This window comes from Thermobia domestica, chromosome 3 (genome assembly GCF_964235325.1).
Source record: "Thermobia domestica chromosome 3, izTheDome1.hap1.1, whole genome shotgun sequence".
Classification (NCBI taxonomy): Eukaryota; Metazoa; Arthropoda; class Insecta; order Zygentoma; family Lepismatidae; genus Thermobia; species Thermobia domestica.
The window spans coordinates 81,313,658-81,331,445 of record NC_137456.1 but is presented as its reverse complement, the minus strand read 5'-3'; the positions used below and the strand labels follow the sequence as shown (position 1 = coordinate 81,331,445).

The 17,788-nt window shown below is 35.7% G+C and overlaps 2 protein-coding genes across 2 annotated transcripts in view; one reads left to right on the top strand and one right to left on the bottom strand.

Annotated features, from left to right (window-relative positions):
- LOC145680556 (FAD-dependent oxidoreductase domain-containing protein 2-like) overlaps nt 1-17,788 on the bottom strand; it is a 605,718-nt gene that overhangs the window by 571,159 nt on the left and 16,771 nt on the right. The window lies entirely within an intron of this gene.
- LOC145680555 (uncharacterized) lies at nt 8,980-14,172 on the top strand. The gene is made up of 2 exons (XM_081751186.1): nt 8,980-10,457; nt 13,288-14,172. Exons 1-2 carry the CDS (start codon nt 9,040-9,042, stop codon nt 13,307-13,309), a joined length of 1,440 nt encoding a protein of 479 aa, XP_081607312.1. The 5' UTR covers nt 8,980-9,039; the 3' UTR covers nt 13,310-14,172.

Below are 17,788 nucleotides of genomic sequence, written 5' to 3'. Positions count from 1 at the left end.
GAACCTACCAATATTAATTGATTTCATTTGTACGGGTTTGATATTTACGACATGATACCCACCAAAATTAAAGTATTGTGAGTTTGTGAGGCGAATTTAAATATATTTTTTGGATTTAGTGATGTTTAAAATGGAAACGACTGTGAATGGCCATAACAAAAATGACCGTTTGAAAACATACAATACTGTTCATTAACACAACTATGTTAACGCAAAAGGTAAAGGAAATATTTGAATTTGGTCTACTCACCACTAGAAAGCAGCAAAATGTACTGAACAGAAACAACCTCGTAACAACTGCGTTCAAGACTCCAAATATAACTCACGCATATTTCAAAAACATTGCGCTTTAGCAGTGGGACACAAATGAATATGAGCGTTTCACTTCTGTTGCCTAGCACACTTGAGACAGAATGTTTTCACTGTCTACACACATGCCATGTTCGTAAAGTTAGCGTCCAAATTGGTCTCAACAAGATTAGAAAATACCATACTTACCGTACAGTGAGTTACATACTTTTTTTTTTACATAATGAAACAGTTGTTAACAGAAGCATTAAAAAATATAACAGGCATACATAGTACTAGGAACTCGACACAAAAATTAAAATGCTAAAAAAATGCATTTTCAGTCTAAAAAAGTTGAGACTGTCTTTTTAAAAACGTATTTCAATTCCTTGTTTAGCGCGATAAGGTGGGTAATGGCAAGGGCAGTTGATAATTTAGTATCCCGGCATTCGCCTGGTGGAACTGAGGGCGGACATTGGCGCATTTTCTGTTCAGCTCATCTTTTCTGTTTTCATTCTACTTTATTTAACTTCTTCTGCATTGGCCGCAACAGCGAGCAAAGGCTCAGTTCCATCAATATCTGATTTACAGGCCATACTTCCCGAAAACTGTAGGGTCCATTATTTCTGATTTTGAACGCCTGCAAAACGAATGCTTCCACACGTTCTTTTCTATTCCCATTACCTACTCATACATCAAATTTGGTGCAATTATCTCTGAGTGACATCGCACCCTTCCCTCGTTAGTGTCATTTAAATGTTATTGAACCTGACTTCGTCATACCTTGTCTACTATGCAATAATGTGTTTACCATCTTATTAAAACATCATTTGTTTGAAAAAAAAAAACAAATTGTTTTGTTCTTTCCTGTAAACCTACAAAAATGAAGTTTCGGTACTCTGGTTTTCATACGATGATATATTAGGCGTTTAATCCCTTATTAATTAGAAACTAATCCTTAGAATCTCTTAGAAACTAATCCTTATTAGTTAGCTTACCACACGTAGTGGCCAAGACACAAGACTATCACTTCCAATATTTGATTTAGGAAATTTCTGACATCCACGTCAGTGCAGGTGATCCATCGTGTTGAAACCACATTCTCTAGAAATTCCGGCAACACGCCACGTAAAAACATAAGGCAATTACCGCTGCAAAGATGGTTAGGTAACAGATAAGGGCTAATCAGGTGGCCCTGTACTATATCAGATCATCCGTTTAGTGAAAATTTGTACTATTGGTGTTGCAAAACAGTAGAATACGGATTTCAACATCCTACATAGGACTGTTGTGCCTATTGAACATACTTGATCTCTTAAATATTGCATTGTCTATCAGTAAAACCAGAGTTGGAAAGTCTAATACAGTTCGAAAGGCGTGCGATAATTAGTAAACCATATAAACTTGAATAAGTATATTTCTTTCTCATTAAAGATGATCCAGACATTGACGTAGTGTTTGTTTAGCAGCCGGCACAGAGCACGTGTACTGGTATCACGACGCACAGCTATCGAAGCAAGTACACTCTCTTCAAACTGATCCGTATGCACTGTTCGAAATGTCTATCTCCTTAACAGACTTTTCAACTTAGTTCACAATCAGTTTTGTTGATTTCATGTGTCATCAACTTCCAATTGCCTCCAACAATCTTTTGTCCACTAGTATGAAGGGGGAAGAAAAAGTAAATGATGAATCATTGCTAGAGTATTTACCTGTACTGCAGGGTGTCCCACTATCAATGTAAAATGAAATGAAATCTTTGAGTTTTACGTCCCACGTTTATGCCGGTTAGGCTAAAGGAGACGGTGATTATGAGAAATGAATGAAATGGTGGAATGAAGAAAGTGGGAGGAAACAGGAAAACCCCGAGAAAACCCACGCACACGGTGTTTGTCCACCACAAGGTTCACTTGGCGGGAGCAGGGTTTGCCCCATGCACCAGAGGTGAACGCTCTACCACTGAGCCACCGCCCCCCCCCCCACTATCAATGAGTATATGGTGGTAGTATATCGTGTCCGTCTGTATTTTTTGGGAGATTCTCACATTTTCTTGCATATCATCATTTCGGTAACATAGGATGTGATCATGACCCATTAAATCGAAGATTTTCTTTGATTTTATTTTATCCACTACAATCATTTCCTTCTGTTCTTATACAACCACGCATGACACATCAAAAACCCTTATGATCAAGATATCGATATTTTTTCAACGATTTTTTTGTTACTTGCTGGGACGTCGTTCCATGTAATAACTAGGTCCCACTTATCTTAAAGGAATATCAGGGAATCCCACACCTTCTATACGGGAATCCTTTGTGTTGCCACCAAAAGATTCTGAATCATGTATTTTTTTTTTTTTTTTTTTTAATAGAGTAGATTACAAGTCTAAAATGATAACATGCCGCCTCAGCTGAGTGGTTAGTAGTTTTGGACATGTTCACCTGCAATGTTCATTTTTCCACACTTTCGACAGCTTGTAGCCTTGAAACTAAGCGATTTCTAGAATATGAGCGACACAATGGAAGACAATGACATATCACATTTTCTGACTTTCGAGTAAGCTGAAAGAGATTTCAACATTCCCATGCAATGCAATGCAATGACACATACCAAGCAAGCTTTCCCTGTCATTTGCAGATATATTTCCTAAATTAAACTACTTACATACTGTTCTGTGTACCGATTCCAACCCATTCCACCTAATAACTCAACTTCACCTGAAGTGGCGCTTATCATTGTCTTTCTCCGAGCCGTTCATTCTTTAAAACCAGAGAGAGACAGAGAGAGGAAAGCAGCTGAAGGATTTGTAGAAAAATCTTAAATGAACGAGTTGTGTCGTCATTTCCTAAAGCTTCCTCTTTGACAGGAACAAAGTGTTCGCGGAAGTGAAGATTCGCATTCTACTTCCTTTCGTGAGTTTAAGTCTCTTTCTTAAATTTTTTACTTTGTATTTATCTCTAAGAAAACGAATGGTCTTCCATTGAAAAATGTGGATAATTATTATCCTGTCTCTAGGTCGTCGATCAGCTCTTCCGCCCAATTTCAGAGTTTGACCACACCACCGAATCCATTAGTGCAATGTGCAGTTACAAGGTAAGAAAAAAATTAAATATGTATTTGGTTTTGTCACCTTTAAATATAAATATGAGTTGATGCGTATGTTTGAGGACCTTCCTTATAGTTGCATCAAAGAGATTTTAACGATTGGTTAGCGCTCTCACTTCACAATAATGAAGTTCCAGCTTCGAAACATTTGGCCGACCATGATGATTAGGTTTATGTTAAGTCCAACTAAGAAAATACTAAGACTAAAAGCCCTCATCGTTGATACAGTGAGTAGCGCGCGCGTCTCTGATGCACAGCATCTCGAGTCCAATCCTTGGTGGGAGTAATTTCTTGAAATTTTAACTGTTGCATGATTTTGCCCGTCGTACTGTTTCCCCCTCGTGGCTTTTGCTCATAACAATTTTCTACATGTGATTGTAAGCCGAAAATCACGAGTCTCAGAGTCGATTCCGAGCGTAATGTTGAAAAACTTCTTTGTTTTACCTAAATCCTGAATCGCGAACAAAAGTATTGAAACCAACCAAAAAAGAACAAACTAGAAAAAGATTTTGAAATTGCTTTTCTTTCATCCTGAACTGAATCAAAGCGACACACCATAATCGAAAAAAACGTGTGTGTATACAGGATGTCCCAAAACAATGTTTGGGACTGAAGATAACACGAAAAGTATACATAAATCAGGTATAGAAATACTTCTTTCGGCACTGTGACCAGCTGGAAAAAAATTGTCGGGAAAAAATGCAAAAACAGCCATAACTCGACAACAAAATGTTAGATCTAAGTTGGGTAAAAGAGAATATCCATTATTTCATATCCATCAGATAGTTCAGGATAGTCATACCGATAATACTCTAAGTTATTGAAACAAAGCCATTTTATCTATTTTTAAAAGTATTTACTGCAGTCAATTTTGTCGGCGTGTAACAGTTTCCATATAGGATTATAGTATTCATATTAGGGCTTATAAAGGTAGTATATAAGCTGATGCTATTTCTTGAAAGAAAATTGGAAGAAACGATTTAATATAATTGATTGATTGATAGTTGTATTTAATAGAGACGTTAGTAACTGATTTTTTTTTAAAAAAAAAGAAACGTGTTCAATGAAAACAGAAAATAGAAGAAAATGAATTTCGGTATTTTAAATTTCTAGCTGTGGTGTCATTGAGTTAAAAATTGGATAGGTTATATAATGTGGTGACTTCAAGCACCACACATGTAGTTTGGGAGGTAAATTTCACACCATGGACTATTGTTTTGTCTTCTTCTTCTTTCTTGAGGTTGAGAATTAATCAACTCGCCTCATAAGCAGTGTTTCTTCCAGATATGTTTTTGGGGTGGCACTGACCCCCCTCCAGAGCTCTGAGAGTGCCCCCCGGACGAGACCAAACTAATACGTCTATAATATAATAATAAATAAAATAGTACCAGAAGTGCCCCCCCCCCCGGAACATTTTTTCTGGAAGAACGACTGCTCATAAGTCCTTAGTGTTAGGATGAATAACATTCAAAGCAGACAGTATATGCATTACGTATTTCAGCTATATTTTGATGAGAAAGCTATACAATTTCTAATACTTTCTGGGAAAATATTCGTCTTAAGAGAACATTGCAGTGATTACTCTATATACTGTAATAACTTTGAATGCACGATTGTCCTATCCATACAGGATATATACATACAAACAACATCACTGGAGCAACCAGCACCATTAATAATTTTGATGCTACAGGATTAGTGAAGCTACGCTAAGTGCATGACATGATATGCCACAAGGGGCTTTTAGTTCAGATAGTATGTATGTATCTTTGACCCCACATGGATTTGGGCGGCTTACGTATAAAATCATTATCGAGAAAAAAAGTTTTCAATGCTCAAGATAAGAAGCAAATATCAAGTTTAGTGTTAAAAGAAGGGGTGAATTCTTATTTCTCTTACTACCCAAGTCAATTTGGAATATACCTCTATTTTAAAATGATAATTATGCATATTGTGCTGTATGATTGCAAAACATGGTCGCTTACTTTGATAATAAAATTCTGAGGTGAATATTCGGAACGAAGAGGAACGGGAATGGGGAATAGCGGAAACTTCATAATGAGAAATTGCATAATTTACACAGTTTACCAAACATTGTTAGGGTTATTAAGTCTAGCCAGAATGGGAGAAAATAGGAACGTTCTTAGAATTTTAACTGGAAACTCAATCGGTAAAAGACCATTAGGAAGGCCTAAGAGCAGATGGGAGTACAATATTAAGCTGAATCCCGCACAAATAGGAATACAAAGTAGAAGCTAGATGAGGGCATAAGTCAATGGAGAGCTTCTGTTGAATGCGGTATTGTAGCTACTGTTCCGTATACAGGATGTCCCAAAAGTAACGGCGAAAAATAAAACCACAGATTCCTGGCACTAAAACAAGAAAAAAAGTTTATATGACATATAGTCCGGAAGTGGACAGTGGTGGAGCTCCGAATGTGGAGGGAAAGAAACTTGCCGACTTACAAAATCGCATTGGAGATGTGTGTGAACAGTTACACAACACATCGGGAATGATGGAATGCATTCGAAACTCACGATTAGCACACGTTTCATAGATATGGGAGGACAATACTTTAAACATCTTCTGTAGATACGTTTATTGTTAGCAGGTATGACCTAGTAGTTTGTAGTGTAAGATACTACGTTACAAATGCAGTGTGTCGATCTGGATTCTGCCTGTTATTTCATTATATGACACGACTAGTTACACTTGTTTTTAATTCTACTTTCTCTCTCTCTCTCTGCAAGTTTCTATCTGGTGTACCACTTTTCGTTGTTCCCTGAGATTATGCAACCATGCTAAGTAGTTCTTTTCTTTGAGTCCCATTATAGATGTGCGTGCAATCGCGCAATGGATAACAACTTTTTTTCTGTATGGTTTCCATCTTTACTGCGCCGTTTCATTACCTCTGCCGTGCAGACATTCGGTGAGTCCCTAAATGACGTATGGAGAATCTCTCTGACGTAGTTATGTAACATGCGTTTAACATATCAAGCCGATATGACCTTTATGTCTTTCTGAACCCCCTTCCTAGCTCCTATCATTATTCCGCTGGCAAGTGTGAAGTTCCTTTCACCCCACATTCGAAGCTGTCTAGTTCCGCCCCTGTCCATTTCCGGACTTTTTTTTTTCTTGTTTTGGTGCCAGGAATCTGTGGTTTCATTTTTCGCCATCACTTTTGGGACACCCTGTATACAGAATGTTTCAAAATAACACCGACAACTTTTGGGAGGTAATTCCTGACACTAAGATAAGGCGAAAAGTATAGACCAACCTGGGAGCACAAATGTTTCCTTTCAAAACTATACGTTGCCGAAAACATGAAAAAATTAAATTTAAAGATCCATAGATTCAAAATTATGGGATCTAATTTAATCGGGTCAAGACTTCACTTAGGAACTAATATGTGCGCTATTCAGAAATACATGTTTTAGATTCCTAAGGTACTCAACCAAAGATTTTTATAAAGAAATTTAACTACGAGCATATAATTTGAATTGCTCACCAACTACCTCTACAAAAAAACGTTGCCAAAGTACCGCAGGATTCTGAAACATGGATATTTGGACAGTGCACATAATAAAGTCTTGACACGATTACTGTAGATCCCATAATATTGAAGCTAGGGACCATTAAAGTTCTTATTTTTTTCATGTCTTCGGCAGCCTATAACTCCGAAAGGAAGCATTTGTACACCCAGCTTGGTCTATACTTTTTCTCTTATCTTGGTGTCAGGAATCACCTCCCAAACGTTGTCGGTGTTGTTTGGAAACACCCTGTATAATGTTGTATGTTAAAAAAAAAAAAAAAAAAAAAGTCAAACAAATGTTATTAAAGTAGAAGTATTGGTAACACTGATATATTGGTAACTATGCCATCTAGTGAGAGTTTTGAACGTGAAATTCTGTAGATACGGTTTACGTCAGAATTCAGGGAAAATTGAAACTGGTCGGACCTTTTGACCAAGTGTTGTTAAAGTTATAATAATGGTGTATAATATTCATCTGTTATTAACGACTAATTATTGTGATTTCCGGAATATAACTTTGAGTTAAACATCTAAAATTGGGTGAGTTTGTTCCATTATTTTGCTAATTTGAGTTAATTATATCTTTAGAATCTGTTATAGACCGTCATTCTATTAATTTGACAACTGTAATCTGAAGGTTTAATTGCTTAACAACTAGTAAATTCAGCTTTTGTCTTAAAATTTAAATATATATATATTTCAAAATTTCGATATTTCATGAGCCAAAAATTAATATTAGAAATTGTTATAAATATTAATTCTAGAAATTTCATGAATTATAGTTTGAGCTCTTGGGGTAGTTGACTACTAGAACCATTATTGAATGTTACATTTTTTTGAAAGTTGCTGTTCCTGTTTCTTGTTCAATTCGAAAATAATAATTATTTACATTAAATTCATAATCTTGTTATTCAACCTAATTGATTATAGATATTTGAACACTCGTTACTATTTTTGGTACGTGGAATTGAGAAGTTGAAATTAACTAATTTAATACCGTCTATGCAGATTAATAGCGTATATTAAAAGTTGAGTGCTTATACATGCTTATATACTTATTTAAACGATTTAATGCTGATTACTCTCTACTATAAATTACTTGGGGGTGGCGTATTGTGACCCTGACCAGTGACGATGCGAAAGTACTGTTTCAATTCTTTATCTTTTTTATAAACGCACGTTACACATGATTTTCCCTGAATTCTCTCCTGCCAAAAAGTTGCATTTGTTGAAAATTAAAATTTTGTCTATGGTTGTAGTTATTTATTTGATATGTTTGAAGTTGTGAATGGTAGGATAATCTAAGTAGGGAGTATCAGTGTGGAACTACGATTCACCATATTAGATTTATAGGTTTTGACTAGAAATATTACTAATCAAAAGCGATTCATTTTGGCATAAAGTTGTTTGTTATGACTTATTATATTATCTAAATTGTAAGAATGCAGGTTAACCGAGATTATCCGATTAGGCAGCAATTACATTTAAATTCTTTCCCAAATGGCGATGGAGGGATAGTGGAACCTTATAATCCCCTTGATTGGGATTTATCATTTCTTGAAAATAGAGGAAATGTTTCCATAAATGCTACCTTACATAGCACAAACCCATTTTTATCTTCGACTTCGTATCAAGAAATACGAAGAGAAAGACATTCGTCCTTGACTGATAATGCCAATAGATTACGTGTCGTTGATAACCATTTGGTTGGTCAAGGTCAGTTACCTGTGCAAACAGGTGTTCAGGGCGAATACTCAAACCCGTTCCTCGATACTCACGAAGAAAAAGAAAGCAAAGGTGCTTTTGTTCCACCAGCTGGTTGTGCTGGATTAACTTTACGTACAAGTCTTTCAAAGGTGACTCAGTCAGCTGCAAATGTTAGCTTTTTAGAAGCAATAAAAAGTATTCCACAGTGTGATGGTTCACGTTATGAAGAATTATTTAAATTTTTGAAGGCAATATATTATATTAAATCCACTGAGTTATATCCCGACGAGGCCTTATATTTTTCTGCTCTATCTCGGACTTCGGGTAAGTTGCATTCGAAGTTGATAAGTGAGTTTACAACAACAAACGATTGGTTGGTTGTTTGTGTTCATATACTTAATGACATGGTGTCGGTGCTGGGTAAACGAGAATTACGAAATAAGTTTATTGATCGGCTACAATATCCTAATGAAAGTGCTTCTGAATATATTAGGGAAATACGCCTTTGTTATGAGTTGCTGGAAGGTAATTGTGCAATAGATAATATAGCTATTCTTCGGCAAGTTTATTATGGTTTAAATCCGCAACTTAGGTACGATTTATTTCGTGAAAAAGAACCGGAAAGTTGGCAAACATTATTGAGTGCAGTAAATCAATATGAACTTTACAAAAACGATTTGTTGGTTTATAACGGACTGACATCCACTTCGAGTGTTAAAGAAAAGAGGCAGTTACAGTGCTATGTTTGTGGTGGTGCGCATTCGTATAAATATTGTAATGTAAGGCGGACAGTTGGCGTGAAAACAAACATGGGCGTGAGTGATCGGCATCGCTCCTCTACTCGTAATGTACATTCCTCAAATCAATCCCGGCCTACTAATAGTGATCTGATGTGTGAAACTGGTTCTGTTAATAGTGGTCGTGGGGAAGGAACTTCTACTATAAACTGTTCTACCAAAATAAAAACTTCAAAAAAGGGGCAATTTATGTCTGAGCATAACACGGAAAAACAACGTAATATGATATGTATGGGGCGCACGAAGGTGAAATCCCGGTGTGATTCAAGTGTTGAGGAATTTATGAAACCTTCAAGTTCTGAAATTAATAAACAGTATCCAGATACCTCTTTACGTCAAAAACATATCGTTGCTGTTTTTGTTCAGGCTTTTGTTATGGGACAAAAATATTACGGTGGTTTAGATAGCTGCAGTACTATTTCAATGGTAAATAAAGAGCAATTTGAACGTTGGAACTCATGGATAACAAAACCTATAACTGTGAAAAGTGAAACTTTTACTGGTGTTGGTGTGGATAATAAAACTTTGACATTAAATTCATATGTGGTGTTACCTATAACTTTCCGTAGAAGGGTCTATAATTTGAAGTTTTTTCTTGTGCCTAATTTGAGTCCAGTGTTTATTGTGGGCATAAGGGAACTTAAGCAAATTCAGGCAAAGTTGGATTTGGTTGCGAACAAACTGTGGTTAAAATTAGAAGGACAATTTGCACCTTTATCTTATTCGCTGGTAGATTCAATGAGAGGTGGGGGGTCAGAAATTTCTCCTACTTATCCAAGGAAAGACAACGATGATGCTGGTGATTGTTTTGGTTTTTCCAGCCAATTTCCGAAGGGGTCCTTGTCCAGATGGTTTATTGGAGAATCAACATCCAATGTGAGTGGCCCAATGAGTAGCAGAGTTGCCAACTGTACGGAAGAAAAAGTACCAAATTCTTTACTGCAGAGCGGTCTTGGGGAGAATAGCTGTACAAATCCTCTGATGGTAGATCCAGTATTATTGGAACAAGACAATACATTGCAAGGGTATGTAGATGAACTTGTTAATAATTATTCTGACGTGTTTTGTAAGAAAATAGGGAAGGTGAAAGGTGTAGAATATCAAATACGTGTTAATAATGAAACACCAATTAGGAAAAAGGCGTATCCATTAAGCAAACAAGATCAGAAGCATATGGATATTATTCTAGATGAATTGTTAAAAGAGGGCGTGATTGAAAAATCAGATAGTGAATGGTGTTTTCCAAGTTTTTTGGTTAATAATAAATCGGGGGACAAAAGATTAATAGTAAATTATCAGGATTTAAATTCCCGTTTGTATTTAAATCCTCAATACACTCCTAGGATGGAGGATATATTAGCTGAGATATCTAAAGGTAAAATAAGATCAAATCTTGATGTCCGGAGGGCGTATCTACAAATTCCACTCTCTGAAAATTCTAGCAAATACACTGCTTTCATGACTCATAGGGGGCTGTTTCAGTGGCGTGTTTTGCCATTTGGGTTGGCAGCAGGTTCCCATATGTTATCAAAAATTATGACAGAAATATTGTATCCAATAAAACATTTAGGAATTGAGTGGTTCTTCGATGATATAATAATTTTTCAAGATACTATAGATGAACATAAGCGTGTATTAGAATTGGTATTGCAGAAATTCAGAGAAGCAGGGATAACGTTATCTTTAAGTAAGTCAACCTTATTTCAGACTAAGGTATCGTACCTTGGATATATTATTGACGGAAATGATTTGTATCTAGATCCCTCTAGACTTGAAATTATTAAAAATTTGCCTCCTCCCAAAAATCGAAGAGGTTTATTAGCTTTAACAGCGTTTTTACAGTATTATTCCAAATTTATTCCACATTTTCAGGAAGTTCTGGAACCCATTAACCGATTAAGGTCAGCAAAAGTTGAGTTTGTATGGGGTCCTGAGCAGCAAGCGGCACTTGATAAATTAAAAGATTTATTCGAGACTCATATTGTATTATGTTTACCTAATTTAAATGGTAAGTTTGTAATTAGTTCAGATGCATCAACAAAATCCTTAGGGGGATGTCTCGAAGAATATGATAGTAATGGGGTGTTACGGCCTATTGCTTATTTTAGTCGAAAACTTCGTCCTTATGATTTAAATAAGCCTATATATTTATTGGAATTAATGGCCTTGGTTGAATGTATGGAACGTTTTAAAACATATTTACATAATAAATTCGAGGTACGAGTTGATCACCAAGGATTAGCATATGCCATACGAAATTTAAAGAAAGTAAAAAACTATGGAAGCTTATTATATCGGCTGTTAGGGTTTGATTTTGAAGTCAAACATGTACCTAGTGTGTTAAACACGCCTTCAGATTTTATTTCCAGGGTCCATGACACGCAGATGTTCGAGTCAGTTGATTTAGAACCTACTTGGAAAGATGAGGTAACAAATATGTGTAAAATTAACTTGTGGTTAATGCCATTTGCGTCTCAGGCTGTGTTTACACACCAAAGAAGGGATGAAGAGTTGATGAAAATAATTGAACAATTAGAAAATAATGTAAACGTAGATGGATATAAATTGGTAAAAGGGATATTATGCAAAAAGACGAAAGCTATTAAAAATCCCTTTAAGATTTGTATTCCTAAGAGTTTGATAACATCTATAATTGATTATTATCATAATAATATATTACCGGGTGCTCATGCTGGAACGCAGAGAAGTATCTCTAAAATATGTGCAAGATACACGTGGAATGGAATAATTAGGGACATTAGGGATTATGTTTCACGGTGCAAGGAATGCCAAATAAATAAAAGTACTAATAGACAGCCTATGGGACAACTCATTTCTCAATATGAAAAAATTCCGAACGCCCTATGGTATTTTGATGTATGTGGGCCATTATGTGAATCAAAATCTGGCAAGTACTGTCTCATTGTTGTAGATTCTTGTACTAAATTTATGTGGTTAGAGCCTTTTAGAACTTTAAATGCTAAAACTGTACGAGATAAGCTGTATAAAATTATGTGCCGATTCGGATTTCCCCATTCGGTTTCCCATGATAATTCAAGTCTCTTTGTTTCATCTTTATTTAAAGATTTTCTGTACGGACAAGGAATTAGGGATATTTGTATATCTCCGTACCACGCTGCTTCGAACGCATCGGAGCGTTATTTGCGTGTTTTGAAGGATTGTCTGAAAATTTATTTCCGGAATAAACAAACTAAGTGGGATCAGGGTATCCATGAAATTGAATTTTCTATAAACTCAGCGGAGCATACTGAATCAAAATGTTCACCAATGGAGCTAGTGTATAATTATAATGTATGCGATCCCCTAGATGTGAAATGGGAAATTGATAAATATGAAATCAGACAAAAGGACAAAAATTTATGGGTAACAGCTTTAGAAAATTTGGAAAAAGCGTGGCACCGTAAGAAGAGAGAATATGACAGGAAAAGATCTCCTGTAACATATCAAGTTAATGATAAGGTTTTAATAAAGTCCCAATTTAAATCTAGTCTAGCTGATAAGGTGACTAAATCTTTATGTCCTAGGTGGCTTGGCCCATTCCAGATTTTGAGATTACTTACAAAGAATACATTACAAGTTAGATCAATTGAGAATCCTAATGATGTAAGAAAAGTACACGTTTCAATGACAAAAATTTATCGTGAACCTAGATTATCTGTTAATAATTAAGATCAAACCAACTGTAAATTTCATTTCTGTGGATCAACTGTTTCTAGTCAGAATCTTGAATTAAGTAAATTAAATTAAACATAGAATTATACAAATAAACAACTTGGTCAGCATATATTTTAAATATTGTATGAATGTGATGTTAATATATTTTTTGTATTCCAGGCCTGGAATGAATGTCGTGTGACTGTCCTTTTCACTTTGTACTTCGTGTATTCAATTTGGATTGTAACCTGTTTGCTGTACGCAAGTTTTGTTGTCCTGGTAAAAATAATTCATTTTGATGTTGTTCTGAAACTACCCGAGCTGCTGTAATGTAAGTCATTGTTTTCATTTCTAATATAAAATTCTGTTACTACTTCAGGAAATTAATAATTATAATTATATTGAAGGTCTCCTATTAATGGAAATTATTTAAAATTGGAAATATTAATTGTGGAAATCAGTATTTCGATCATCATTGGAAATGTTATTATAAATTATTTTCGATTATTTACTCATGACCTTATATTACTAATACAAGGATATGCTAGGTCGGGCGAGTCAGATGGATGTATGCTATTGAATGAGATTTTGGGGGAAAATATATTTTTTTTTTGTTTTAGTTTTTACTTTTATTTGGTGGTGCATGAGAGAATGAGTCTGGTATTAGTAGTTGGTGGTGGAGTAGGTGTTGATGTTCTAACCAAATTGACACAAGACTGCTATAATCAAAATAATTTATAAAATAAAAGTACAACTTTTATTTTATGGGGGCCTCTCGATGTTGTTGTATGTTAAAAAAAAAAAAAAAAAAAAAAGTCAAACAAATGTTATTAAAGTAGAAGTATTGGTAACACTGATATATTGGTAACTATGCCATCTAGTGAGAGTTTTGAACGTGAAATTCTGTAGATACGGTTTACGTCAGAATTCAGGGAAAATTGAAACTGGTCGGACCTTTTGACCAAGTGTTGTTAAAGTTATAATAATGGTGTATAATATTCATCTGTTATTAACGACTAATTATTGTGATTTCCGGAATATAACTTTGAGTTAAACATCTAAAATTGGGTGAGTTTGTTCCATTATTTTGCTAATTTGAGTTAATTATATCTTTAGAATCTGTTATAGACCGTCATTCTATTAATTTGACAACTGTAATCTGAAGGTTTAATTGCTTAACAACTAGTAAATTCAGCTTTTGTCTTAAAATTTAAATATATATATATTTCAAAATTTCGATATTTCATGAGCCAAAAATTAATATTAGAAATTGTTATAAATATTAATTCTAGAAATTTCATGAATTATAGTTTGAGCTCTTGGGGTAGTTGACTACTAGAACCATTATTGAATGTTACATTTTTTTGAAAGTTGCTGTTCCTGTTTCTTGTTCAATTCGAAAATAATAATTATTTACATTAAATTCATAATCTTGTTATTCAACCTAATTGATTATAGATATTTGAACACTCGTTACTATTTTTGGTACGTGGAATTGAGAAGTTGAAATTAACTAATTTAATACCGTCTATGCAGATTAATAGCGTATATTAAAAGTTGAGTGCTTATACATGCTTATATACTTATTTAAACGATTTAATGCTGATTACTCTCTACTATAAATTACTTGGGGGTGGCGTATTGTGACCCTGACCAGTGACGATGCGAAAGTACTGTTTCAATTCTTTATCTTTTTTATAAACGCACGTTACAATAATCAATATTATTTGTTCTTTTGTTAGAAAAATATCTATCTTCTTAGAGTTATTGTACGACTCAAACTTCAATCCATATCGTCTGTAAAAACGATACATTGTTCTTTGCTTTTATAGTAGTAAAGATTTATTAAGAAAAGAAACTAATAAAGCATTTCTATTAATATTGATAATTAATAGAATGCATCATTGTTTGAAATTAAAAACTTACTCCAAATTTCTATCAGCGAAATATACCAGAACTACTTTGAGTCGATGATATTGCGTAACATTCTGTCTTTTATGAGCTCTGTAAATAAAGTAATGAAACTAGAGTCAGAACTCACGAACTGCGTTCCCCCTCTAAACCTTACCCTACAGCGCACGCGCGTCAACACCTCATGCAGCCTCAGTGTGAGTGATGAGTTCGAGGTGAACTGAGAGACCTCGTGTAGTGAGGCGAGTTGTGCCGCATCACAAAAATGAGTGAAGCAGCTGTGTAGCATCAAGCTCTGTTTCAAACTTGGATACAACGCGATTGAAATTCTGCGGAAAATCAAACGTGCCTACGACAACGCTGCTTTGTTGCGATTCCGGGTGTTTAAATAGTTCAAGGCATTTTCCAAAGCGTAGGAATTTATGGAAGATGAGCTTTGGTGTGGAAGGCTAGCAACACCCTGAAATAATGCATATTTGGAATGAACTCGAGACCTTGTGAGACCGACTAGCAGACACACTGAATTTGAACTACACGATCATCCATCATATTTTGATCAACGGACTGGCGATGAGACAACTTTGTGTGGAAGTGATACCAAAAGTTTCATTCTTAAACAAAAGTACAGCAGGAAAGATGTGTGCCGTGATATTTTGAAGCGAATTGAAAGTGATCCAGATATTCTGAAGAATGTCATTACAAATGATGAGTCGTTTATCTTTGTGAACGATTCTAAGACCACACGACAAAGTTCAGAGTGGATGAATAACGCCGGAGCATACTCCCAGCTCACCATGGCCGAATAAAGTGCGAATGAGCAAGTCAAGATTTAGTATCATCTTTATTTATTTATTTATTTATTTATTTAATAGCAGAGGCATCGTCTATAAAGAACAATTAACGAACAGTTTTGCTGTAAAATTCTTGGACGGCTGAGAAAATGGGTCGTTTGAGTGCGGCAAAACATTTCAAACATCTGAGCGCTGCTTCATGACAATGCCCCTAGTCAGTAGCGTACGCAGGAATTTATTTCGGGAGGGGTTCAAACTCAATATGAGCATATTTTATATGTAAATTCCTAAAATTGCTCCTAAAATTAGGCTAAATTTATACAAAAGTCGAAATTTCGGGGGGGGTCCGGACCCCCAGGACCCACCCCCTGCGTACGTCCCTGCTCCTAGTCACGCAACGCTTCCAGTTGTGGATTTTCTACCACGGAAAAAACAACTCTGTCATTCCTCAGCCTTCTTATTCGCCTCACTTGTGTTCCTGTGATTTATTTATTTACCAACTGTGAAAACGCACCTCATGGAACGACGGGAAGCACCAAAGCTGTAACGAAGGAGTTGAAGGCCATTCCGCTTTCTCAGTTCCGACATCATTATGAAGACAAATACAAAGTCACAATTGCTTCGTTGCTTCCAAGAGAAGAATTGTGAAGACGACAGAGCGTGTATTATAAATCAGGGGCGGATCCAGGACCGACTTCTGGGGGGGGGGGTATCATACTGCTACTTTTAAGGGCTCCAAACTTTGGGATGGGTTTTATTTATATATATAAAATAAGAAACTTTCTTCTTCTGGGGGGCCGATCGCCCCGATCGCCCACCCCTGGATCCGCCCCTGTTATAAATAAAGTTGAATTTTGAAAGTGTCATTATTTTATTTACAGACATCGTATTTGTTTTTGCAAATTGTTCCTCCCGGCAGATTACGTTGTAGGGTTGATTGTTTTCAAACATAGTTAATATTAAGGATTGCTAGAACAGAATGTTTATTTATTTATGTACTTTATATGTAAAAAAATAATACACTATTCTTGTTTATCTTATCCTAATGCTGACACACACAACCCTTGTTAGCACTTGTTAATATCTATTTCTGGAAAAGTTTGGAGGCAGGCATTTGCCATGTTAAGTTCAGCCTTAGAGCCTTCTTAAATAAGCTAGAAACCCAGTGACACTTAGTTGGATAAGCATACAAGAGGTCATCCTAAAATATCAGAGGAAAACGACTCAGAATATGAAGTACCGAATACTGATATCTCCCAAGAAATATTTGCATTGACTTTCACAGGGATCACCCTTGCGCAGAAGCATTTCATCATGCTACAAAGTTTCACGCCTATAGTTTCTGTGGTCCAAGAATTACATCATAAAAAGTTGAAAGAGTTGCATATTGTCGATTGCTTCAGACAAATCAAGAAAAAAAATGTTAATTCCGAAACACATTTGGTTGTAGAACAGTCCTTGGTTTCGCCTGTCACGATACGTTAATCCTTGAAGTTCCAATATTTGGGCAAAGTGAAAATCACAACGCCATAAATGAAGAATGTAACCATTCCCAAAGATTGTAGTACTCGCGCCGAGTCGTTAAGCTTGACCTAGATCTACCGATTTCGCCAACCAATAGAAAGCGAGGGTGTATTCCAGTCGTCAACCCCCACCCGTCAAATTTTGTCAGTGTCTTCTCTCGCGCTACACGGAAAACATCTCCCGAGAGGACAGTGTTGTCGGATTGGCGTCAAGTTCCGTTTTGTTAATTCTTTTTTGTTGCGTTATATTTTCGTTGTTACTATTTGTGCTATTGTTACCATTTTAGAATAGTTGTTACAGTAGTTATTGTTGTGTAGTGTTATTATTGGCAATTTTTAAATGCCTTTTTTTATATACTCGTTTACTACGTCTTCAAAGTTTGGCAACATTGTTGGTGAATTTCAGCTGTTCGACGTTTCCCCAAGTGTGCGCTCGGGAAGCGGCTCCACGAATTG